The sequence below is a fragment of the Parus major genome, chromosome 5, assembly GCF_001522545.3.
Source record: "Parus major isolate Abel chromosome 5, Parus_major1.1, whole genome shotgun sequence".
NCBI lineage: Eukaryota > Metazoa > Chordata > Aves > Passeriformes > Paridae > Parus > Parus major.
Window position 1 is genome coordinate 59250385 of NC_031774.1, and position 27125 is coordinate 59277509.

At 43.6% G+C, this 27125-nt stretch overlaps 1 protein-coding gene across 1 annotated transcript in view; it reads left to right on the top strand.

Moving 5' to 3' along the window:
• The window catches only part of DDHD1 (DDHD domain containing 1), a 47712-nt gene that overhangs the window by 14896 nt on the left and 5691 nt on the right, over positions 1–27125 (top strand). The window contains exons 4-9 of the mRNA XM_015631489.2: positions 9072–9178; positions 9478–9584; positions 19709–19974; positions 21329–21404; positions 25400–25549; positions 26803–27055. Coding sequence (XP_015486975.1) covers positions 9072–9178; positions 9478–9584; positions 19709–19974; positions 21329–21404; positions 25400–25549; positions 26803–27055 — 959 coding nt within the window. The remainder of the gene's footprint in view (positions 1–9071; positions 9179–9477; positions 9585–19708; positions 19975–21328; positions 21405–25399; positions 25550–26802; positions 27056–27125) is intronic.

Consider the following 27125-nt stretch of genomic DNA (forward strand, 5'->3'; position numbering starts at 1 on the left):
ACAAGCCATACTGGCACTGTCTGTTAGCACCTTCATCCCTGATATTTGTGTGATGTTTGGTTTCTGGGGTGGGTTTTTTTTAACATGCTTTTCCATTAGGGGCACAGCAATGCCTTTTGAAAAAGAAAATTAATAAGGAAAAGCAATTTTTTTGACTGTTCACAGTTTGAAGTGGAAACTAAGGAGAGAAGATGTCAGTGGGGGATATTTTGCCTTTTAAATGCACATTTTTTAGTAGGAAACCTGTGTCTGGACCCCACCAGAGCTCATTTGACACATTCTGTCCTCAGGTTACCACCTTGAGAAGAAGCTGCTGCATCATTAGGCAGATCCTGCTGGTTACAGAGGTGAAAACAGAGCCCTTGTCCAGGGAAATTCCAAATTATCCCTGCTAATTTCATTAAGGACTGGAACTCAATCTCCTCATTAGCCTGGCTGGGTGCTGTGGTTGCAGGGTGTCCTGTGAGTAGGTAAATGGAGAAGATGCATCTTCTGGATGCTTGGATGAGCAGGTCTGTGGTGGATGTGACATAATTTTGTTTCTCCCCTGTGTAGTTAAACACATTTATTATCTAAATGTAGCAGGGCAGCTGGTGCAACAAGCTGCTCCTGTCAGCACTGATATTCACTGGGAGCTTGTCTGGGAAGAGACAGTCCCTCCTCCAGGCTGGAACACTGATTCAGCTGCCCCAGCATGAGCAGAATAATCTGCTCTGAGCTGTGCTGGTACCACAGGGATGCTTCTTTAAGGGAGAAGGCTTTGTAGTCTGTATTTCTGCCTAATAGAAACCAAAGCATTATGGCAGAATGTGTTTTAGTTGGAGGGGGTTTTATTTGCTGTCAGGTGGAGAATCCTTGGTTTATGATAAGGTAGAGTGTTAGGTTTAAAAATAAATCTCTTTGGGATGTCTTTTTGCTGTACACACTCACATGTTGTTATTTGGAATGTATTTTTTTTCATGGAGGTTGATCTGTGGTTTCATTGAATTTGGGGGTGAATGGGAGGGAGAGATGTTCACATATCAAGAATAATTTAGAATCATGGAATGGTTTGGCTTGGAAGGGAGCTTAAAACTCATTTGATTCCTTTGGCAGGGACACCTTCCACTGTCCCAGGCTGCTCCAAGCCCTGTCCAGCCTGGCCTTGGACACTTCCAGGGATCCAGGGGCAGCCACAGCTGCTCTGGGCACCTGTGCCAGGGTCTCACCACCCTTCCAGCCAGGAATTCCTTCCCAATCTCCCATCCATCCCTGCCCTCTGGCACTGGGAGCCATTCCTTGTGTCCTGTCCCTCCATCCCTTGTCCCCAGTCCCTCTCCAGCTCTCCTGAAGGTTCCCTTCAATGTCACATTTATTCTTCTCTTCCCCAGGCTGAGCAATCCCAGCTCTCCCAGCCTTTCCTCAAGTGAGAGGTGCTCCATCCCTCATCGTGGTGGCCTCCTCAGGACATCCAGGAATGTTGTTATCCATGTTCCCAACCTTTTCCTGGCTCCTGTTGTTTTACCTGACCCTGGTGAAGGTCAGGCCTTTCACCTGCCTTAGGCGGGGTTCAGACCTTTAGGCTGAACTAAATTCCATCAGCTCCCGTGCTTGGGGGATGTGTGGAGTGTCTCTCCTGTGGTTTTCCATACCAGCTGCAGTGTTGTGTCACTTCTGGGCTGCTCTCAGCCTCAAGCTGGGCTCTGTCTCTGTCTGAATCTCCTCTTTGGACTCCAAAATCCCAATTGGACTCCAAAATCCCATTTTTCTGTGCTGCTGTTCACACAGCTCCCTGCACAAGCACCATCATCTTGGCCTAATCAACAATTACATTATTATTGCAAGTCCCATTAGAAAGCATTTTAATTGTGGATTATCATTAGGATAATTACTTTGGAATAGCTATTTTGGTACATTTCCATTGATATGCAAGCCCTGGCAGAGCCTCTCAGAAACCTTTCACTGCATTGATGTGTGCTGCTGGAATCTCAAATGAAGATTTTCCTGTAAAATCTTTCCCTGTAATTTTAGCTCTTCAGGTATTTGCTAGCTTTATGTTCCATTTAAATGCTTGCATTGCCTTAAATACATATTAGATGCTTGTTTTTCATCCTTTCATGCAGGTATTAATTCTGAATTAAGCACCTAGCTGGTAAATTTTGGCTTACAGGTTTCAGCTTGAGCCTGTCTTGGAAGAGAAGTTCAGGTCGAGGTAAAAGGTGATAGTTAGGGCATGAAATGCTTTTGGAACAGCTTGTTTTGTGTGTATTTATTACCTAACACGTGTCTGCCTGTTGGACAGGAGCTGTAGCAGCCTGTTCAGGATTTGGGTGTATCCCCAGGGCTGTTCCCATTCCCAGCCTCTCCTCATCCCTTCTTTCTGCCCTTTCCCTGCCCACACCATCACAACTGGAAACTGGATCACTCCAGCTGGTCTAAAAATGTGGGATTTTGTGGGGAAGGTGGGATTGGGTGGTGTGGAGTGGGGACAGGGAGTGCCTGCAGGGCTCTGTGCCAGCTCCTCCTGCAGGGCAAACCTCCCTGTCCTTGGAAAGCAGCACTGGGAGAAACTCTGGAGCACCTGGATCTCCCAGGATCCTGTGATCAACCAACAGAGCAGCTTCAGTTCCTCTGATCACACAAAATCCTGTTGTTCTTCAAAAGAACCAAGCATGAATGCCAGTGTTTGCATCCTGGAGTTTCCATCTCTCCTCTGCAGCAGGATGAGTGTGTGTGTGTTGTGCAGCAGCAATTTTCACAGCAATTTTCTGAGAGCAGCAGTGGCAGAACATGACTTGTGTCTTGCAGTCACTTTTTGAGAGACTGGAGTTGGCATTTCTGCAGCTCAGCTTTGGGAAACAGCTCCCTCCCATTTCCTCATCTCTCAGCAGATCTCTGATGTTATTACTCATGGTTGCTGCTCTCACTTCAGCTTAGCAAACTTAGCTCAAGCCAGCCCTAAATCTCCTCAATAAAGTGGTATTGTTTCCTCAAAGGGGCAGTGAGCTCTGCCTTCTGTTTGAGGGAGCTCCAGGGTGTAACTTTTTAATCTGTTCTTTGATTCTTCTGTACCTCTTCTGCACTTCTCTTCACTCCTGGATTTCGCAGCTTCTCTGAGAAGTATTCCTTTGGGATCCTCCCTCTGTTTATCTCAGATCTCTGGGTCAGGACAGAAACTCCAAAGCTTGTCAGGATCTTGTTTCTCATGTTTATTAGGATGTCAGCACAGAACTTGGCAGGTCTCTCCAGACTCTCTACACAAATTTAATTCACTACAACTTGGCAAACTTTGGATTCTGATGGCACAAAATGGTCCTGAACCATGCAGCCATCTCATCTTTATATCTGTTTTTACCCTATTAACTGTAGACACCTGTATTGTTTTTATATATTAACAAATAAGTTTTCTGTATCTTCTTAAGTAACTAAAACTGTGACTAACTTTCAACCAATCACCCTTTGTGCTCTTAAAAACTGTAGAATTACGGAGAAGAAGGAAAGAGGAGAGCTAAAAAATACCCCTTTTTTCCTCTATCTTTACTCCATGTATTAAACACTCTAAAATCTATATTTTTTCACTTCAGTGACATACTAAACATTCTACTACTTTCTACTTAATTTTTTATAAATCCTGGTTTAGCCAGGGATATTTTGGAAGCCTTTCTGTCAGTGAAAAATAGGATTAATTCCTTTTTGGAGAGTAGGACAAAGAGAGAAATGTCTCTCCATTTCTGGATTCCTACACAGGGGGGTGAGAGCAGCTGGGGGATGATTTAGAACATCATTCACCAGTTCTGTGACCAAAATCCAGGGATGGATCCACGTGGCTTTGCAGGGAACAGTGAGAGCTGAGGTGGTTTTTTCCTAGGGACATCCCAATGCCTCTTAGAATCAGAGTGATGGGCTAAAAGATTATGACTTTAAGCTGACAGAGGGCAGGTTTAGATAAATTATTAGGGAGAAATTCCCTCACTGTGAGGATGGTGAGGCCCTGGAAATGAAGAAGAGGTTGCCCAGGTGGCTGCCCCATCCCTGGAATGTCCAAGACCAGGTTGGACAGGGTTTGGAGCAACCTGGGAATGTGTCCCTGCCCATGGCAGGGGTGGAACTGGATGAGCTTTAAGGTCCCTTCCAACCCAAACCATTCTGGGATTCAGTGATTTTATGAAATCAAGAGTTCACAGTAAGTAGCTGGCACATTTAAGGTCTTTTAAATTAAAGACCATTCCCTATTTCTCTCTCATGGATCTGGACTGGAGAGAGTCTGCAAAGATAACTTGAAATGAAAACAGTTGCTTCAAGCTTTCAGGCATTTTGCTCTGTTAACATCAGCATCATTCTGCAAAATTTGGGAAGCAGCTGAAGCTAACTCAGTTTGCAACTGCCCTGTTTTTGATGGAGTTTTTTTAAACCTTACACAAAAGTAGGATCTTACAGTAGCATGAGATTAAAAAAACCCCACAGTAATAATTCTAAATATGTTAACAAATCTCTGGAATATACTCAATTTCAGTAAGGCTGTATATCTGTGAAAATATGAGTTTGTTATTTATTATTTTAATCAGAGAAAGGCAGCCAGGCACATTTTATTCATGGTGAATTTCTACCTATTTTCAGGCCGTTACTTCTTGCTTGGAAAACAGCAATATTTCAGAATTCTTTTCAAGGTGTGCATTGCATCTGTGCATGAGTGGGGTTTTTTTCTTAGGAAAACCATAAATTAGAGTAGTTTTGTCCTGTTTCAATGCATAGCTTCAAGTAATTGTTGCTCTGGGGTCAGTATTTCAACATGCATTTGTATCAGGTGAATTCTCTGCCTGTTTTGATGAGGATTTATGACTTCAGTTGGTGTTAATTTAACAAGTGAGTAGAGGGATTTGCCATCTAATAAAATTTTAAAAAGAAATCCATTTGTAAGAGCCAGAAGAAGGGAAAAAAAAATAAAATAATAACCCCATCTTTCTAGCAGAGCAGATTTTTGCAGGTGTGTGTGTCTGTAGCTGCATTGCCTGGAAAATACACCCAATTTTCTTCAGCATTTCTGTCAAACTGCTGATCAGAATCAGTGGGGGATGAGGTGCAGTGCTGCTGGATGTGGATGGGATGTGCTGCACTGGGAATTTCAGTGATTCCTGTGAGCAGGAGGTGGATGGAGGGTGAGTGCAGCTCTGGCAAGTGACAAAAATGGGTTGAAACAGAGCTTTTGTGCACCTGTACCTGGAGGAGTTCTGTGAGGCCAAAGGAGGAAATGTGCAGAGCTGGAGTTTGGTTTTCTCATGGACCTGAGTGATTCTGTTTGTTCAGGATCATTCCAGCAGGAGAAAAGGCTCCAGGGAGACCTGAAAGTCCTTGCAGGGCCTGGAGGGGCTCCAGGAGAGCTGGAGAGGGACTGGGGACAAGGGATGGAGGGACAGGACACAGGGAATGGCTCCCAGTGCCAGAGGGGAATATAGATGGGATACTGGGAATTGGGAATTCCTGGCTGGGCTGGAATTCCCAGAGAAGCTGTGGCTGTCCCTGGATCCCTGGAAGTGTCCAAGGCCAGGCTGGATGGGGCTTGGAGCAGCCTGGGACAGTGGAAGGTGCCCCTGCCCATGGCAAAGGGTGGAATGGGATGATTTTTAAATTCCCTTCCAATCAAACCCTTCTGGGATTTTACAAGTTCAGGATTATTGTGCTGGAGGCAGAACAACCTCAATTTTCCTGAGGTGAACCCACATCTGAGTAAAATCAGGCTTTGCATTTCCAAAGCTCTGGGTAAAGACACAAAACCAGCCCAGTTTTTAGGAGGAGAGACCTGAAGCTTTTCCCAAAAGGTTTGGCAGAATTACAAGGCCACGTTATTTTCTCCAAACTCCTCTTTCTTGCTTTGACTTTTATTTAAAAAAAAAAACAACTCTCTGAGTCAGTTTGTGAACACCTTTACTAAGAACTGGACTCTTTCAAACAGCAGAAAGCTCTGTTGTAGTTGTATTTAAAAAATTAAAGATTTAGGGGTGTCTAATTCCTAATTCTAGAATTGTCTAATCCCTAATTTAGGGGTGTCTAATTCTGTGTTCCTCCACAATATTTCCACCTGCTCCTGGTGTATAAATAATGTGAATGTTTTTTCCTGCTCTAATAGGACCAGGTTATTTACCATTTCCTTCACTTCAGGTGGCTGTTGCTGTGTAAAAGATCTGTCCCTTATTCATACTTAATATTGAAATAAATATTTCTATGTTTTTAAGCTGAGCAGCTTTAATTTGCTGCTTGGCTAATTTCCTCCTTAATTTAACTGTTTGTGAGTTTCTCTTTGCTGGTGTCAGGCTTTAACCCCAGCTGCAGTGGGATGGGGAAGAGAATTAGGAAGAGGTAAAACCCATGGGTTGAGATGAGTTTAATAATTAAAGAGTTAATAATTAAAATTATTAACTTAAACAACAACATAATGATAATGATAATAATAATAATAATTCTCCTAGTCATATTCTTGTGCTCCTCCTTGTTGGCAGAGCTTGAGACACTGAAAAATCCCTGATTTAGGGTAAACACAACCAAAATATCAACATTATTCTCATCCTAAATCCAAATCTTGCTGTACCAGGAAGGAAATTAACTTTATCCCAACCAAAACCACCTCCTTCATGCAGAGAAAGCGAAGCTGACTTGGCAATACCAAGGAGTTGTGGGCATTTTCAAAGATCTCCTTTATTTTCCTCACTCAGGAGCTTCAAGAATGTTCACATATTCACTGGCATTTTATCTTCTTTATAATCTAGAAATTCCATGCTGAAGTTGGGCTCTGACATGTCCTTGTGTGTGTGTGGGGATGGCAGGGAGGGTTTTGTGCTTGGCCAGGATGGTTCAGCTCAGGCCTTAAATCAACCCTGATTTAATCAGATCCTCTTGCTGATTTTATTTTTATTTTTCTCCCCTTATCATGGGGAGGATATTCTGCTTTATTTAAACCTTTTGCCATCTTGTTGGACAAGAATCCAGGAGATGAGGAGTGCAATCACACCAGGCTTTAAAAATAGAGATGCTGAGCAGTTTTATTTCTTGGCTGTTTGCACAGACCTGCAGTAACTGCTTGGGAAAAAAGGATGTAGAGGATGCTACTTCCCTTTCCTCATTTTTTTCTCCCTTTCCTCATTTTTTTCTCCCTTTCCCTCATTTATTCCTTCCCCTGCATTTTTTCCCATCCCCTTTTTTCCTTTCCCTGCTTTTTTTCCCTTCCCCTGCTTTTTTTCCCTTCCCCTTTTTCCCTTTTCCCCCTTTTCTTCCCCTTTTTTCTCACTTCCCCTTTTTCTCCCTTTTCCCCCATTTTTCCTTTCCCTGCTTTTTTCCCTTCCCCCATTTTTCCCTTTCCCTTTCTTCTTCCTCCCTTTTTTATTTCCCCTTATTTTTTTCACTTTCCCCTTTTTCCCTCCACCCCCTTTTTTCTTCCCCCATTTTTTCTTTCTCCTTTTCTCACCCTTTTTCCCCTTTTCTCCCCTTTTTCCTGTTCCCCCTTTTCTCCCATTTTTCCCTTCCCCCCTTTTATTCTTTCCTCCCTTTCCCCCCCTTTCCTCAGCTTTTCTTTCCCCCTTTCCCCATTTCATTTCCCTTCTCCCTTTTTTCTCCCCATTCCTCCTTTTTTTCCTTTTCTTTCATCAGAAAATAAGTGTCAGTGATGGAAAAGTGTTTCCACTGCCTCTCTCAAAAATGTACATGATTAATCTGCTTTTTCAGTAGCATAATGAACTTTTCCTGGGGGAAAAAAATAAGAGATAATTGTAGATAAATATTTTTTTGTTGTTTTTTTTTTTAAACCATTGTCTATCATACCCCTTCCTACCCCATCCTCCTTTTCAAGACAGGGTTTTGGCAGAGTTATCCATATAGGATTTTTGGATAGTGCAGGAATTCCTGTCCCAGGTGTTGGGAGTGATTTATCCTGAACTGTCTCATTTCTCCTGGAGAACACAGGAGCATTAACACATCCAAGGAAAGTGCCTCAGCTCAGGGATTAAACTCATTAAAAAACATTTGTGCAGGTGGAAGATTAATGTCATTGTGCCTTTGGTTGTAGAATTAACTTACAAGGGCTTTGCTTTGAAAAATAGGGGGAAAATCCACATTGAAACACTGAAATAAATAAAAAACTCCATGTTTGGAACTGGGAACCAAGTGCTGGAAACCCAACACTGGAGCTGGATTTGGTTTGTTGTGCTCATCTACAAAAATAGGAATATTGTTGGGGCTAGGATTCAGGTAAAGGAAAGAAAGGAAAATAAAAACCTTCCTCACTTTGGATTCTGAGTGACATTGATAGAATGAATGGATATTTAATATTTTGTCTGATCTCATGCTAGTTTTCCCTTTTCAATGATGGGTTTTTCACACAACACAAAATCATGTTTTTAAAAGAACATAACTTTTACCATTATTCCCATTTTCCCCCAAACAACAGAGAGGGTCAGAGATACTTTGGGGTTGAGGTATTTTTTCTCATCCCTTGAGAGAGTTGCAGCAATGTTCATGTTCAGATATGCTGTAAAAATGTAAAGTCTTTTAAAAGCCTCTCCATCTGCTCCTGCAAGTTAAAACACTCATAAATGATCCTGGTTCTCACCCTTGGAGCTCTCAAGCCTTCCACTTCAGTATGTAAAATTAAAATAAAATTCTTCTCTTTCAAGCCATATTTTTAAGAGTTTTCTTTGTGTTTAAAAGCACTGAACTTGAAAATCAAATGGTTGATTTCAGTGGATTCTAGATTTCAAAAGCAGAGATTAAATTCTTCATATTCTATTTTCTGATTTTCTAATTCTTTTTAATTTTCTAATCCTTACTTTTCACATTCAGCCCCAAATGCACCAGAATTTACAAATACCTTTGAATTGAGTTTAGGTGGATTATGTTAAGCCCATACTGTGATACATTCAGACTCTTGAGCATGCAATGAAGCATGCACAGGATTTTTTTATTATATGAGAGTTTAAGTATTTCATAACAAAAGCTTGAAATTGAGTGTATTACATGTTTTAGTAGGGATGGAAAAGCAGTAATTCAGGAAATGTGTTGTGCCAAGAGTAGTCTTCACAGAAAAACATGAATTTCTTTCTTTGTAGGATGCGAGATACTGCAAGAAAAGTGGAAGAAAAGTATTTTTCCAATCTTGCAACACACGTGGAATTCCTCCCAGTGGAGTGGAGATCAAAGCTGACCCTCGATGGAGGTACAGGACTCGGCTCTTCTGCTGTTCCAGCAGCTGCAGGCTGCAAAATTCTCCCCTGTGAATTCATCTGAGTTCTCTGCTTGTGTCCTGCTTGGGTTTTTATTTTGGTTTTGTTGGTGCAGCTTTGAACATTTCCATCCCTGGAAGTGCCCAAGGCCAGGCTGAGACAGGGGAAGGTGTCCCTGCCATGGCAGGGGATGGAACTGGATGAGCTTTTAGGTCCTTTCCAACCCAAACCATTCCATGATTCTATTTTATCATCCTCCTGGATGTAATTTAAGTCTCTTTTTTTTTCCCAGACACTGTGGACTCCATAACTCCGGATAAAGTGCGGGGTTTACGGGATATGCTCAACAGCAGTGCCATGGACATCATGTACTACACCAGTCCTCTTTACAGGGATGAGGTGAGTGTGGAAAACATGCTTTTAGGTAAATTTCACTAGAGCTGGGCATAGAAGCTGAAAAAATGTGGATTTGGGAATGTCAGGAAAGCTCCCTTCTAAGGAAAACCTGTGTAAAGAGTGTTAACAGTGTATGTGTGTCATGATCACTCACAGTAATCAGAGTTTCAAGAATGAGAGGAGAAGAAAGACAGCAAAAAGTACAATCCATGTCATTTATTTAGAGCAGAAACATCTAAAATGGTTCTGTATCAACAGCTGAGAAATGGGAAGGAGTTTAATGTTGTTCTCCTTAATTCCTGGATATTTAGAGCCATGGGAGACCAGAGGGGTGAAGTTCTTTGTACCCCTGACAAAGCACAATGGATATTTGTCACTTCATTTTTGCTGTTTCTGAAGACAGATGGGATGGCAGCACAAGCAACCAAAGCCAGTCTGAATGCATTTGTGTGCACAAACCAAAAGGATCCCCAGTTACTCAGTTTAATAGGGGACTGTTCATATCCTGGATGCTCCCATCCCACCTTGGCCCATCTGTGTAGCTGTTGAGTGACCCCATTAATCAGAGGAGAAAAGCCAGGAATTCAATCATAAATTATAGTGGTCTTTAAAAAATTATAAGCCTTGAATAAATGATAATAACCTGAATAAATGAAGCCCATAAAACATGGGCAGAGCTTCATGCCAGTGGCATCCCTTGTGTATCACACTTAGTGGAAAAGCCCTGGGGGGCTGTTTTAGGATTAATTTCTGTAGGAATTAACAGCTTTTTTCTGTGTTGACTGTGTTATTTATGCAGTAGTGTTAATCCTTTTGCAGCCCTGGTACCCTGAGCATGGTTAGACTGGGGCAAAGTGAGACTTTTAAGTCTTACATGGATATTTGATGCTACCTTTCAGTCAAATCAGGTGTGATTAAGTCCTTTAGATTGGCAACACAGTTTTCAAACTGGAATATGTACCTCTCTTCCTGCTTAGGAATGCAGAATTCATTGATCAGGGCTCTGTCTCTCAGGTTTCCCTGTCTGTTGTGTACCTGAAGCCAACATGAACTTTTGTGGCAATCAATGGAAATTTCTCTGGCAGCTTGGAAGCAGATATTTTTAAACTGCATTAGAGGCTTGGCATGTCTGTGGACATCTTATGGGAAATGGATTAGTGAGTAAAGTTCAGGTGTGCTGGCCAGCAGTGCATGAAAATTTAATTCATTGCTCAGTAGAACTGCAGTTTTACAGGTTTATCACCATCCCTGGGTGTGAGAACTGACATAGAAAGGAGCCTGCTTAGATCTGATTACAAAATACTGAGTTGTTTCTTTTCATCAAATTAATTTCCTTGAAAGGTTTGCAGCAATGCACACAAGTTAGTCTTCCTTATCCCATTTTCTTTTCTGTGACCTAGCTTTGCAGTTTAGCACAACAGTGTCAAGTGGAGCATTCCTCTGGATGGTTTTTCCATCTTCAGTGTGGTTTTTTTTTGTGGCACTTTGCTCCTTCCAGCTCAGAAATGAGCCTTGTCTTTGAGGATTCACACATTGCTCAGAATTAATGTCCCTGCTCACTGCTTTATCATTAATCACAATTCTTTGTGTACTCCAGGCTCTTCCAGTGCTTTCCACACAGAAATCCTCAAAGGATCTCAAAAGGAGCTTAATAAACTTTCCTTTGTCTCTGGGAAATAAATTGAGGAATGTGGTGAGCTCGGCCTAGAGAAGAGTGAAGCTGCTGCTCAGCTGATGTCTCTCAGCAGCCACAGAATCCCAGCCTGGTTTGGGTTGGAAGGGATCTGAAAAACCATCCAATTCCACCCCTGCCATGGCAGGGACACTTCCACTATCCCAGGCTGCTCCAAGCTCTGTCCAGCCTGGCCTTGGGCACTTCCAGGGATCCAGGGGCAGCCACAGCTGCTCTGGGCACCCTGTGCCAGGGCCTGCCCACCCTCACAGCCAGGAATTCCTTCCTAATATCCCATCCATCCCTGCCCTCTGGCACTGGGAGCCATTCCCTGTGTCCTGTCCCTCCATCCCTTGTCCCCAGTCCCTCTCCAGCTCTCCTGAAGCCCCTTCAGGCCCTGCCAGGGGCTCTGAGCTCTCCCTGGAGCCTTCTCCTCTCCAGGGGAACATTCCCAGCTCTCCCAGCCTGGCTCCAGCCCTTGGAGCAGCTCTGTGGCCTCCTCTGGACTCTCTCCAGCAGCTTCTTCTGCCTTTGGGAGCCCCAGAGCTGGCAGAGCATTCCAGGTGTGCTCTCCTGTGGCCAAGGCAGGGGCAGAATCCTCCTCCTCTCCCTGCAGTGCCCGGGTTGGCATTTTGGGCTGTGAGCACCCAGGCCACAATGCTTGGGTAGGAATTTTCTTCCCCTTTTCAAGGTTTTTTCCCCACACAGAAGTATCACAACTTCTTCTTTCAAGCTCCTGACCACTCTTCAAGCAGCTCATTAAGGGGTTTGCACGTGGCAGCTCCTCTCTCCTTCCAGGACCTTGTCCTGTCAGTGTCACAGGAGAGCACAGAGCTGTCCCAGGGGTGCTCATTGGAGCCCTCCCAGAGCGTGGTGGGTGACCCCTCTCTGATTTCAGGCATTGTTTCTTCTCCAGTGTGGCAGGAGAATATCCAGAAGGTTCTTCTGGTGTGTGATGTGATAGCAGGCAGGCATTACTAATTCAGCACAGCCCCGTGAACAGCCCAGTCTGCTCTCAGATTCAGATTCAGATTCAGCCAGGGTGTTTTTGTGAGAGAGAATTGTGCTGTATCCTCCTCTGGACCAAATCCCTCTGTAAACATTACCCAGAGATAAGAAAAAGCAATAAATTGATATTGTGATGCACACAGGCCTATTTCTAAATGAACAGTCATTTCACATTCTGCCCCTGACCTTACTGGTCCATCTGTGGTAACGTAATCTTGGGTTTTAGTGTCCTCAGTGGGTGACTTTGTTTCACATCTGTGTCACTGTAGCTTCATATTTCGTTAATAATAAATGGTTGCAGATAAGAAAGATTAATTGTTGCATAGTAAATTCAGAGTTGTCACCTTCGTTATACTGTTAAGAAGCTTATTTTTCTATTTTCTGATCTTTCCTGTACTTACTTGCAGGCTAATTGTAATTCTCTAAATTATTGATATATGTTTTGGAAAGACATATATCAATAAATATATAGATATAAAGAAAATTCCTTTAGTGCAGGATAATAAATAAATAATAATAATAAATAATAAATAAATAAGAATATTAAGAATAATAATATATTTTTACAAATAAAAATAAATGTAATTTACATCCGTTATCCCAAGATTTCTAAGGATTTTGTGCAAATATGGCACTATAAAAATGGAGAAGCTTCACTGTCCACTTCAGAATCATGGAATAATTTATGTTGGAAGGGACATGAAGAATAATCTCATTCCAATCCCTTCCATGGGCAGGGACATCTTCCAAAGAACAGGTTGCTCAGAGCCCTGACCTTGGAGTGGCTCCATGGTTTGCCCTTATACACATATTTAAAAGGAGAATTAATGACTAACCTCGTGAAATTTGGAACAATTATTAGCTTTTGCCAGAGCTGTCATCCCTCTTGGGTTGTTTTGGAAACACCATTCTCTTGTGCACTCCTTTCAGCAATAAAAGGCAGCTGGTTCAGGTGTGTTAGAAAACAAGATGGGAAGCAGGATATTTTAAGCTGAGACTATTTCAGGACTGGTTTTGCATATCCTGTTGAACCCAATGGTGAAGGAGCTGCTTGGCAGCACTTCCATGGTTGCTTTAATTAATTTGATTGCCCTTGAATGTATTCTCAGCTTTATAAAGTGATTGGTTAGTGGCTGTGCCTGAGCCTAAACTTCATCTTGAGCACAGTGACTTGTTAGAAATGGGTTAGACTCAGCTTTTCATCAGCAGGAGGGGTCCTGGGAGAGAGACTCAGGCATTCCACAGATCCTTTTTCTGTCTCATCCCTGAGACACGGAGCCCTTCCCGTCTGTTCCCGCAGGCACGGCTCGTTCTGGCCTCTCATCTGTTGTTGTGACACTCCTCTGGCACCCATCAGTGATTCCATCAGGGAATGTGACAACTGTTGTCTCCTTGGGGGTCAGCAGCCTCACCAGCTCTGCTGGCACCTTCTCCTGGGCCACGTGGAGCTACAACTCCTCATCCTCGCTTTCCCAACCCTTCCCAATCCTCCCTTGAGCTGCAGCCCCTCCCTTGGCTTTCAAGGACCCTCCTCCCCCTCCAGCTGGCTCTCACTCCCTGTTTTCTGCTGGCTGAATTTCAAACCAGTTTGCACTTTCTCCTGAAGTTCTCTTGACGTTTATAGAGAGCAGAACTCGCCGTTCTTCAGATCTCCTTCACCTTCCTTCCCCACAAAGCCTGCAGAAACTGCCCTGCTCCTCAGGCTGGAGAGGGTGCAGAGCTCAGGTTGTGCTGCACTCCCTTTCCATCACCACCTGTCTCTTGTTTGGTTTTTTCATGGGCTTCAAACTGTGGGAAGATTGTCCAGTGGGTGAGGATCCCGTGGAGACAGCACAGAGAAAGGAGCAGCACTCAAACTCTGTGTTGCTGCTCAGGTGCCAGCAGGGGTTTTCTGCTCCTTGTTTTCTGGGAAAAACTCATTTCTTGGATATTGAGAGGAAAATGTCATTTTTCTACACTGATAATTTTGGTGTGCACTGAAAATCCCCTTCAGCCCCAACAATCTGCCCAGAAAATGGACCAGGGGCTGGAGTTCTGGATTCCTTGGTGTGGATCCAGGGGGTGTTTATCCACACACACACATCCCAATTTCCTTCTGCTTTGTCAGGAGCATGCCATCCATGTTTATTTATGCTGATATCTTCAAGGCTGCTTTTCCTCAGAGGAGGTTGAACAGCTGCTTGGGATGCTGGTGCTGGAATTCAGAGGTTTGGATTTTTCCAGCCCAGCAGAAGTTGCTGTTAATGCTCTGCACAAAAGGGCAGCACCTCTGGATGTCTCTCTCCTTCCACAATTTCTTGTTCCCATCATGATCCAGCAGTTCAGGCTCGCCCAGCACCCAGGAGGTGATAAAAGACACGATTCTGCTGCCCTTTTTATCAGTGTTCTTCAGCCTGAGGTGACAGGGATGTGTCACCTGACTCAAACTCCCCATTTACCCTTACAAAACCCAGGCCTGTGCCCCCAGGATTCCTGAATGGATGGGATAAGCTGTTATTTTTTGATTTCTTGGAAGCCATCTGCCAGGCAGGCACATAACTGGGAAAGCAAAGGGAATATTTGGCCTCATCCAGTCCAGCCTCCTGCTCCTTGATCAGCACTCTGATTTTTGGCTTCCCCCTGGAATTGCCCTCATGCCATGAATGTGCAGAAAGACCATTCCTTACTCTGCCTTTAATTTGGTTTCTGGAGGGCAGAGAGCTTTTAACCTCAGTTAGTCTGAATATGAGCTGCTGCCTTTGGAGTAATGTGATCCTGTGGGCTTGGGTTTCCTGCAAGGAGGATTTCTTGGCAGAACTTCAGCTGATAAAGAGAGATAATCTCAGAATGGTTTGTGTTGGAAGGGATCTTAAAGGAAGAGATCATCTCATTCCAAACCCTTGCCATGCCCAGGGACACCTCCCACTATCCCAGGTTGCTCCAAGCCCTGTCCAGCCTGGCCTTGGGCACTTCCAGAGATCCAGGGGCAGCCCCAGCTTCTGTGGGAAACCTGTGCCAGGGCCTCACCACCCTCCCAGCCAGGAATTCCTTCCCAATATCCCATCTATATTCCCCTCTATCAGTGAGAAGCTATTCCCCCCTTTTTCCTGTCACTCCAGGCCCTTTCTTTGAAATACTTCAGTGTCCTCAGGCTGATGCTAAATGAGCACTGAGGTAGGAGGGCCAGCTGGGATTCAGTTCTTTCCAGAAGAAATAGGAATTGTTCCCTTTGTTAGAGTGTTTGATCTGCTCAGAAACAGAGAGGTGAAGGTGCTGCATTCCCCCTGATCCCCCTGGATGAGCTGGGGGTGATGGAGCAGAGCAGCTGACAGGGAAAAACATCAACTCAGTCGACTGCTGCCTCTTTTATTCTTTTGGGAAGTATTTGAGCTTGTTTAGTCTGTGGGAGAAGCCTTAGGAGGTGGTAAAATGGGTTGGGCAGAAACTCGAGGAATCTCCAGGCTTTTTGTAGGGAAAGCCCTGTAAAAATCCCTATATTAACCTGGGATGGAGAAACAGCTCTCACTGTCCCCAAAATGAGCTGAGAACTGGGAGGGAGAGTGGAAGAGGAGAGTTGGAAAGAGAGAGAGGAGTCTGGTCATGCTGCATTCTGCTCTTCCCACCATTCCTGGGATTTTTTTGGGGTGATTCCTGCTCTCCTGTTTTCAGACAGAACCAGCAGGTGATTCCCAAGCTTGTAACAGATCCCATGGACCAGCAGGTGTTGTAATGTAAAACACAGAGTGTGTGCCCTTGGCTCTGAGATCCAGGAGAACACTGAATTTCATACAACATGAAATTTATGTGTGTGTTTTCATGGTGATACATGAAAACAACTGTTAAAGTTAGATAGAAAAGCTGAAAGTGTGAGTGTGTGAATTAGAGAGTTTCTTAAGTCACTGGGTGAAAAAGTTAGAGTTTAAACTTGTTTAGAGAGCAGAAGACAAGATGGAAGATTTAGGGTGTTGTCTCTTTTCCTTCTTCTTTCTTCTTAATTTTCTTTTTCTAGAGGTTTTTGGGTAATTGGACAGAAAATGTCACAGTGCAGCACACAGGTGATGGGTCATTGGGTCACTAAGAAAAATAATCCACGTGTCTATTGTTAATTGGGTAAAAATAAACATAAATATAAAAAGGCTGCACAGTTTGGGGCCATTTTGTGCCATCAGAACCCAAAGTGTGCCAGGCTGCAGTGAATTAAATTTGTGCAGAGAGTCTGGAGAGACCTGCCAAGTTCTGTGCTGACATCCTGATAAACACGAGAAACAAGATCCCAACGAGCTCTGGAGCTTCTGTCCTGACCCAGAGATCTGAGATAAACAGAACAGTGAGGGAGGATCCCAAAGGAGCCCAGCCCAGAGGGGACTGAAAAATCCAGGAGTGAAGAAAAGTATAGAAGAAGTGCAGCAGAATCAAGAAAAATAAAAAATAAAAAATTATTTTTAAAAAATAAAAAGAGCAGGCAGGAGCACCAGGGAAACCAGTGGGGAAGGGGCTGATTTCAGCCAGGAATTCCATGGATGCTGAAAGGAATTCCATGGATGCTGAAAGCTGCAAGCTCAGGATGAGGCACCTGTAACCCAACCATGAGGTGCAGACATGCAGCAGCCACTCCCCACTGGCTTTGGGAGGCTGAGGAGGGAGTTGTTATTTTGTTATTTGTTTTTTGGGGTTTTTTTAATCTATCAGTGAACCTTTAGTTAAGACCCTTTCAAGGGAGTAGAAGGACAAGCTGTGCATAAAAAAAAAAAAAAAGCAGCTCTTAAAAATTTTATTATAGTGATGCCATTTAGGAGAAAAAAATTGACAGGCAGTCATACTTTTCATGTTTAAATCCAATGAAAAAATTCACTGATTTTAGGCAATATAAAGCCACTTAGTGTCTTCAGAAGATATTTTTACATGGATTTTTAGGACATATCAAGCTGTAACTACAAAAGATTTGAAAGCAGTTCATGTTGCATTTACTGGACTAAAACTCTGTTGAAACCAAACTTTTCTTTCACAAGTTGGAATATTTTATGTTTTTTTAAGACTAAGAAAGCAAATCAGGATTAAATGATAGAATAGCTTGAACAGGACCTTAGACATCATTTACTTCCATCCCCTAATAAATATTACCTTAACTTCATATATTGCTTAACCAAACAGTTTTTAAGCTGGGACTTAAAATGAATATTCATTTTCTTTTCTGTTCTTTTTGTTTTTTCTGCTTTTTTTTTTTTCTTTTTGCTCTTACTCTGCACCACAAAGGTTCAGTTTCTAATCTTAGGACTGGCACAGGACTGCTGGCAGAACACCAACATGCATAAGTGCTCACTGCAGGTTTGGCAGAGCTGCAAACCAGACCATTGACAGTGCCTGGAAATCTGGAGCCTTTCCCACAGCAGACCTTCCTCTCCACAATTACCTTAGGGATTTGGGGTTTAGGAATGATCTCCATCAGATGATTTGGTTGAGTTCAGTGCTTGGACTCTGGTCTGCAAAATTGCAAATGTGAACTTGTTTGGAGATTTATGAATCATTTCTTAGTTATGGCCATGTTTGTGCTTCACTTCCCAGTCACAGCAAGTTTTTAAAGGAGGAGGATGAATAAAAACAATGCTGGGTTCAGTGTCCAACCAGGATTTTCCAAGAATATTCTGCTTTATGCCCTCAGATTGCAAGATCAGATCTTTATAATGGAAATACCATGATGCCAGAAGATTATTTAAAGAATCCTGGCAGGAATCCCCAAACACTTGGATTTCAACTGATTCTTGCTATTTTGTTCTGGGTTTTAATCAAAACCTTTTAAATGGAGAAAATACCAGCCAGCCACAGCTCATCCTGATTGACATTTTCAGCTCCAGCTCTTGCTGAAACCTCTGCCTGTTTGTTCATGTGTGAAACTTTGTGCCCACAGTCTGTGTAGACCCAAATGGAAGAAGAGGCAGTCAAAAATAATTGAAAATGGGTGTTCTGCTACTCCTTTCTCTGAGCTGCTGCAAGGCTGTGTTAATCATTTCACAGTGCTTCAGGCAGGGGGTTTGTTGTGTGGATTCTCACTCAGTAAAATGTGTATCAAACACTGGCACTTCTGGTGCCATTCATATTTATATTCAGTAATGACTCAGGCTCTTGAAAAATCATGTTGAAATTATATGTTCCATAGCTTTAATTTCCCCTTACTAACAAGGGAATGATTTGCACTCTTGTTGTTTGTCCTCCTCCCTGCCACAGCCTGGAAACATTGCTCAGCTTCCATGCTGAGTTTCACAGGCAAAGCTGCTTTTTTTGTTGCTGTTTGGTTGGGTTTTTTGGTTGTTTGTTGTGGTTTTTTTTGTGTTGGCCAGTTCCCAAATCTCATGGCTTCCAGTGTTCCTCTCTAAAATACTTTCTGGGAAGATGTACCTTGTTATCCTACAGTGAAGGGTTTGCAGCAGATAAGCTTCTCAGAGACTGCATGAGCACAGGACCAGCATTTATATATTTATTGCTGTAGTACTATAGGATTAGTCTGGGATCTTTAAGAACCATGTTGCACTCCTGCTTTTCCCCAAAAAATCCCTCCTGGAAACCTGTAAGCAGAAAACTGGTTTTTTTAAGCATTGATTATATCAAATGTCCAAATTCTAGCTCTGTTATTCTCTCTTTTGCCTTTTTTTCCTCCCATACCATCCTCTTACCTGAGATGAGGCTTTTTATTTTTTTTTAGCAGCATCACATCATTCTGATTCCTTGGGAATAATTTCCAGCAGGTTCAGGAAGGGAAGGAGGACAGGAAGCTGCCTCTCCTTTCAGCTGGGCAGTGGGGAGGAGAATGATGAGTTCAAGCCTGCTTTACTGAGACCCAAAAGGGAATCTGAGGATGTTTTCCCAGAAGCCATCCAGGCTCTCACTGCAGAACATCCATTTCAGTGGATTTCTCTCTTCCCAGCCCCCTGTTGCTCACAGTGACAGAGGGAGAAGGGGTATGAGCTGTTGGCAGGGTGATGCCAAGGTTATGGCAGAGATGAGTTGATTCCAGGTCATGTGTGGCTCAGGCTCCTTCCATCCTCCTTAAATTAACAAAGGAGCTGAACCTCTTGATACGAGAGGAATGCTCAGTTCAGTGCTGCAGAGAATGGAAGAGAATGCAGCAAGAAGGGAAATACCATTGTGCCAACAATCACTGTTGTGCCAGGTGTTGCTCAGCTCCCAGGTGAGTCCTTCAAGCACAGCTGCCATTTATTGAAGTGTTTGTTTCAGTTTGGTGCCTTGGGCTGTGCAGTGCAGCTGTTTTAGGGGCACCACGTGTCCTGTGTGGTGGCTCTGGAGAGGAGGGATGAACTCTGGAGTCAGGGACCACCAGCAGGACATGGGATGGAGCTCATCTTCCCAGCTTGATTTATCAGGAGCGGGTCAGTGTGGGTTGGGAACATCCCTGAACACCACCTGGAGCAGCAGATGTTGATACTAAACCCTCTCTCCTCACCCTTTGGCACAGCTGGTGAAGGGGCTGCAGCAGGAGCTGAACCGCCTCTACTCCCTCTTCTGCTCCCGGAACCCCGAGTTTGAGGAGAAGGGAGGGAAGGTGTCCATCGTGTCCCACTCTCTGGGCTGTGTCATCACCTATGACATCATGACAGGCTGGAATCCAGTCAGGCTCTATGAGCAGCTGCTGCAGAAGGAGGAGGAGGAGGAGCTGGAAGAGCGTTGGATGAGCTACGAGGAGCAGCGTTTGCTGGAGGAACTTTACATAACCAAACAACGGTAATGCTCCCTCTGCCAGGGATCAAAGGACAGAACCACATCCCTGGAAAACACCCTCTGGCTGTTTCCACAACCCACCAGGGCTCTTATCTTTGGTGGCTGGTGTTCTTCTGCTGGGGCTGGGTGGTAAATGCTAAACACAGAATGGGAGCTCTGGATCCACACAGACTCATGGAACAGTTTGGGTTGGAAGGGACCTTCAGGATCATCCAGTTCCAGCCCCCTGCCATGGACAGGGACACCTTCCACCATCCCAGGTTGCTCCCAAGTCTCATCCAGCCTGGCCTTGGAGGGTTGGGGATATTGTGGTGCTGTGAGACACCCATTAGAGAATCTAAAATTGGCGACTTCAGTCGTTCAAGTGGGACATGACAAATCACGAATCACAGGTTTCTGGTTCCTTCCTGAAACCAGTCTGAGTGTTGCTGGTTTTTGGGAAGCATTGATGCAGCAGCAGCCCTGCTGTGGTGGAATCAGGATGTGTCTCACTAGGGGTGGGTGCAGGATGTCTCTGTCAGCTGCAGGGCTGGACTAAGTGCAGCATTTCTGAGAAAAGGGAAGTTTAGAAACCTAATGAAGTGTTGCAGTGATAAGATGACCCTTCAGGCATGTCACAAACGTATAATCAGGGAGAAATGGCCATTTTCACACCCCTGCTCCAGCTCCTTAGGCATCCTCTGAAGTGCTCCCACAGAAATCCCAAGTATCATTTGACACTGGCACTTCTGCACAGAAAAAGTGGCTCTCCCTTCAGTGAGCAATTCTGTGTGAAATGATGGAAAATAGACTGCTGACATCCTGTAACCTCTGGAATTTACTGGGACTGGGAACAGTCTGACCCATCCATATGTGTGCTTTACCTTGTAGCTGCTTTTTTAATTCAGGCCAAGTAGAAAAGCAGCTGAATGACCTTTTTTTCATGGTAGTTGAAAGGGTGAGACACCATCCTCCAGAAATTGCACCTCCATACAGAACTCCATAATGCCCAGACCATTTCCTGTGGCTTTGTTGTTGTTTTGGGAGGTTTAAAACCAAAATAAAGCAGGTGATTTGGCTGCAAAATCACCAAGGAAACGGGAGGTGAGTCAGCTGCTCCTGATGAAGGAGGGTGGGCAGATGCTTGGGGGGGTGAACAGGGGAATTGTCATGTCTTGATTGATCTCTTCTGTGGCCAGAGAAACAGGATTTGACAGACATTGATTCTTAATCAGCTGAGCTGCTGCAGGAAATACTGACACCATCACTCTCTCTTCCCAGCAGACAAAACTGTTGGACCCCACAGGAATGCCTGTTTGGATCAGAGAGGTTAAAGCTGCATTTTTTATTGGATCTCAGAAAGATCTCTATTTTCTAGGTTGAGAGAGATAGAAGAGAGGTTACATGAGTTAAAGGCATCCACCATATCAAAACCACCTGTCTTAAAATTTAAGGTATGTATGTTAAAGAGGTTTCTACTGAACTTTTCTGCTTGCTGTAAAAATACACCTGCAGTGTGAGTCATTCTGTTTATTTTTATTTTTTTCCCGTGTCCCTAGACATAGTTTTGGCAGAATAATTTGGATTTTGGATGAAGTGTGTGAGCATACATGCAAAAATACAATATTCTGTATTCACAGAATATTGTTATTTATTGAAATTCTGTATTTGTAATAAATTTTGAGCAACCTGGTCTAGAGGGAGGTGTCCCTGCCATGGCAGGGGGTTGGAATGAGCTGAGCTTTAAGGTCCCTTCCAACCCAAGCCATTCTGGGATTTTATTATAGATGTTTCTATAAAATTAAATGTAAACATATGTGTAAATATATAGAATACAAATACATTTAATACACAAACCTAGTTGTTTTATTATAGACACACACAATTCTGTGGGAAGTTAAAAACTATTTGGCAGATGACATCAATCACGTATTTTAAAGAGTTTCACTTCTACTCCATTGAATAATCCATCTTCCTTGGGGACTCCTTTTAACATGTCACATCTCTGAGCAAATCTGATTGAATTTCCTCCAGGAGTGGATTTTCCTTCCAAATCATTCTGCTCTGACAGTTAGCACACTCTCAATCTCAGGCAGCAGATTGCTTGCTAATCAGCTGTACAAATTGCTGGAATTCCTTATCTTTGGGAAAAGGCATTTTCCAGCTCCTGGGTGGGATGTGCAACACTTTCTACTCGCTCAACTCCATCCTGGAGTATTAAACCATAAAAATGTGACATGATAGATGAGAATAAAATGGATTATTGTTTCTTAACTTGCCATTTTTCTTTCCTTATGAGTTCAGAAGGGCTCCTGGAGGCCAAGGTCAATGTTGAGCTGTAAAAAAAGAGGAAACCAGCCATAATTCACGTTGTCACAGCCTTCTCCTTTTCATCACTGCTTTAAAGCATGTGTCAGGCTATTATCTCTCCCATCAAGGAAGCTGGAGTCAGGCTGGTCCTTCCCCAGCTCTGGGAAAGCTTCACTCAGTTGCATTTAAACTGAAGGACACTTTCTGGACAGTTGCTTTTTAGATGGAGAGGAGAAAATGGGGAAGAAAATTTAGATAAAGAGGACTTTATCTACCTAAATAGATGGAATATATCTGTTATCTTCAGGTGATGTTTCCACTGCAGTTCATCCTTTTCCTTGCCCTTACTGCCAGGGAGATGTTTTGTTTCTCTGAAGCTTCACTCTGGTGACTCCCATGGCTTGAGACAGAGCTCCAGAGGGAGAAGCTTTCCATGGAAATGAACTGAAACAGGATTTCTCAGCAGCAGACCAGTCCAGCTCACTGAGGGTGACTGGTTTGTTGAAAGAGAACAGCCTCGTTAAGAAACCAACCACCCATCCCTTGGCTCTTCATGTCAGCTCTTTTTTGGACTGAAAAAAAATGAGGGTTTCCAGGATGGGATGGAGTCACTGTTGCCACGTGAAGGAGAGTTGAGCTGGATGTTGAGCAAGCACTAAAGTTGCTTTTTGGTGAGACAAATGCAAGAAGAAGTGCAGCAGCTTGCTTGGTTTGTGCTTAATATTAGAGGAAATTGAATTATTGACTCCATGGGGAGGAAAAGCCCCACAAAACATGAAGATATGGGGTGTGTTGTACTCTAATAAACTGGACAAGCCACCAGAGTGGGAACTTGAGAGGGAGGGATCTTTGTCTCTCTTCCTCTGCTTCTGCTCAGCTGGGATAATGGAATTACTGCTGGACCAACAGGATCTGTGGGGTTAAAAGCAGAGCCAACACCTAATTAATGTTGTAAATTGAGGATTTAGAATCACAGCCTTGTCCCCACCAGCCTTGTAAGAGGAGCTGGAGTTGAAGGGTGAGGGACTGAGGAATGTGGGAACTTGGGGAATGGTGTGACAGCAACCCCTTCACGCCTCTGGTGTATGAAAATGGGAAATCTTTTATTGTAGGATGATTTTCAGTCATGGTAGGGAAGAGGAGAGCAGGACCCTCAGTTGCTCCTTAGGACTGACACAGAAATCCATTTAAATCTGGCCTTGCAATGTCCTGGCCCAAAAGACTTGAGGGTTCCTCAGCACTTCTCAGTCAGACAAGGCTGCAGAAACTCTCCTGGAGGAGGGTCCAGCCTGTCTCACGTTCCTCTCTGCCCAGCACAAACTCTGCTGCCTCACTTCTCTTGACTCATTCAGCTTTTTTTTTTCACTTAATTATGAAAATACTGCAGTGCTAAGTTGAATGGATGACTACTTGGCTCAGCTTCTGCTTAAAATACAAATAAATTCATTAAGTCTTCTGTTTATGAATCATAACCAGGAGAGGAGTGCTGCTCTCCAAGGTCATTTCATAAACACCTCTCCTGTGTTGTTGAGTATTTACAAGAAAATTCCCTACTCCTGATTCAAGGAAAAACACCAAAATTAATAAATACTGCCTAGAAAGATTCTGATCTTCTATTCCCAGTAGGTTTTCCAATACAGCAGCCTGATCTTCAGCCACCTTGCAACAGCACTGACAGTCTTAGGGCTGCAGCTTAAAGGATTTGGGGTTTAGAATCCTAGAATTAGGGTTGGAAAAGACCTGTCCACCACTAAACCACATCCCCAAGTGCCACATCCACATAAAATCCCTGCAGGCATGGGGACTCCAGCACTGTTTATCAACAGAAATGATGGCACAAAAGCCACACACCGTGTAACCACTGAAGAAATTACCTTTTGAGGGTTTTCCCAGTCTCTTTTGAGTGTCCTCTGCTAAGGGCAAGCTGGCAGGCACTGTCTGATTCCTCCCTAAAGCAGAACAATGATAATTGTGCCTTTCATATGCTTGACATGGGAATATCAGATGGACAGGGTTAGAGGTTACTTATTCAATTTAAATTTCAAATTCTTTTTTGTTGTGTTTGAAGATGAAAAAGCTTTTTGTCCAAGCTGCCAAAACACAAGATCTGTGTAAAACTTGGGTTGAAGAAAGGAAAGGAGCTTTGCACCAAGTGATAATTTTAATGACAGAGCAGTGCTGTGCTGCATGTGACATGGAATAACCATGTTGAAGGTCTAGTTTATTCTTTTTCCATCGAGTTGGGACTTCTTTTGGAAGGAAGAGGTGTGGTACCAGTGCCAAGACAGAGGAGGAGGAATGTTTTGTGCAGCACTGGAATCAGAGATGAAAAGGACCATTATTCCTATGCCCTCATTCCATGTGCTGACATAGGGAGAAGGAGCCAGTGATCCTCCACGTGCCTTTAGCAAGAATTCAGCAATTCCTCTTGCTGGATGAGCATCTGGCAATGGTAAAATTAATTTTTCAAGTTAGGAAATAAAGGTTGAAAGGCAATTTTGACTCAGGGAAATGTCTTTTACCACCGAGCTTTCTATTTGATGGTTTGGATTGGATTGGAAGTGGGGGGTCAGCGTTGAATTCTGACCTTGGGTTGGTTGTAATGACCCCAAAATGCAGGTTCAGTGACTTCTCAGATGTGGCAGCTCAGATTTACTCAGTTGGTGTTGAGGGCAGCGAGGTCCCAGCAGCTTTGGGTGACATCAGAGTGTCTCAGGGGGCTGTGCCTGCTCCTGGGACATGGTGGCACTGGTGACAAGCAGCATTCTGGTCACTTAACCCCAGCTGTGTGTAGCAAGAAAATCACGGAGAACTTGGTTAGGATGAGAATGAGGAGGTCTGGTAGGTTTGGGAAGCTCCAGGAGAAATCAGACTCATTTCTTTAGTGTCTCCCAAACTCTTCTTTCTCCATCCTTTCCAGTGCTGGTGGACCTCTCTGAGTTCATATACCCAACCTGATTTTTTAGCACCCCAAAATGCAGCCAAGGGCAGTTTAACTCTTATTTATGGACATTGTGGTGCTCTTCAACCAAGAGTTTGAGTCCCTCTGTTAAAACCAATCAGGTGGAGAGAGAAATCAAATCCAGCAGTGCTAGGAAGCATTTCCATCCTTATTAATGTGGATGAAATCTCTCCCCAGGTTGAGAATTTCTTCTGTATGGGATCCCCACTGGCAGTGTTCCTGGCCTTGCGTGGGATCCGTCCCGGGAGCAGCGGCAGCCAGGATCACATCCTGCCCAGAACCATCTGTAACCGCTTATTAAACATTTTTCATCCAACAGATCCAGTGGTGAGTCTCTAATTGCAGTCTCAAGCTTTCACCTTGCCTGTTTTTAAGCTCTGGGATGATGTGGGATCTTCAAAGTGTGTGAGTCAACACAAATGTGTTCCAGCAGAGGATTATTTGTTAATGGTTATTATACAATGGCTTGGGGTTTGGAATTGTAGAATTACATTTCCTACAAATAATTGCCATAAATAACATTTTTGCTTCTCTTTTCATAGTAATAAGCATAAGACTTGGGATTAATCTGATTTTTTTTATTTTTTTAATAATCTTTTTTCAGACAAGGATTTTGTGTTTAACTTCCTGGCTTCCATTCAAACATCATCTGTCCAAAAACATTTTTGCTGTTAAAAAAGGCTTCACAAACAGTTTCCAAGATAATACAGAAAAGCAAAGACTGGTTTTTTTTTCCCCCCAAAGGATCCTAAAGGTTTTTTGATAGTATTTGGGAGAGGATTATTGGTGTAGCTTTGCCTTTTCCTTACTCCACAGCAGCCTGTGTTGGCTGTCACCAAATCAGTTACTGGACCTTTGATCTGCATCCCCTTGGTAACTTCTTTGATGTAAATCTGGTTGGGAATTTCATGTACAACAGCAATTTGGGGATACTTTCCTATTTAAAGTAGCTGAATTTAAGTATATTCAGACTTCAATCCAAACATGGTCACAGCTCCAGCTACTCCAGAGTTTTCCTGGATTCTCAAGGACAATTGGTTCCACTCTGCAAATAGTAACTTCATTGTAGTTTTAAAATAAAGAAATGCAGGATGCTTTTCTACATCTAAATGGACAAAGAGAAATAAATAATCAGTAGGAAAATATTTTTTTAAATTAACATAACTCATGTTTTGCACAGGGATCAACAAAGAGCCATCAAACAGAATGTTTACATTTATTAGCCATTACATTAAATAGCCAATTCCTCTTTATTGTGTTAGAATCAGCTTAACTTTAAATTTGTTCTCTCTAAAACCACCTGTTAGTAACCTGTGTGTTGGTAACAACATGTAGTACAAATGTTGTAATACAGGTGTGTGAAAGTGAGCTCACAAGAACCTGGGTGGCTGATAAATCTTCCTGGTGAAACCAAAAGTGAATCAGACCAGGACAGCACCAGTGTCACCTTCTAGGCTTTGCTTAGGACAGGTACTCTGGATTTGAGGTTGGAGACAGCTCTGGATGGGAAGGGAAGGTGATTTTTTCCCCCCCCAGTCTGAACTCCCAGGACTGATCTTTGCTCCAAATTCCCCTTCCAGGCCTACAGGTTAGAACCCTTAATCCTGAAACACTACAGCAACATCTCACCTGTGCAGATCCACTGGTACAACACAGCCAACCCCCTCCCTTACGAGCACATGAAGCCAAGTTTCCTCAACCCCAGCAAAGAACCTACCTCAGCCCCGGACACCGAGAGCGCGTCGGCGGCGCCCAGCCCCACCACGTCCCCGGTGATGGTGCGGCGCCACTACGGGGAGTCCATCACCAACATTGGCAAAGCCAGCATTTTGGGTAATGTCCCCTCTGTCCCTGGGCTGGGACATTTTGGGTAATGTCCCCTCTGTCCCTGGGCTGGGACATT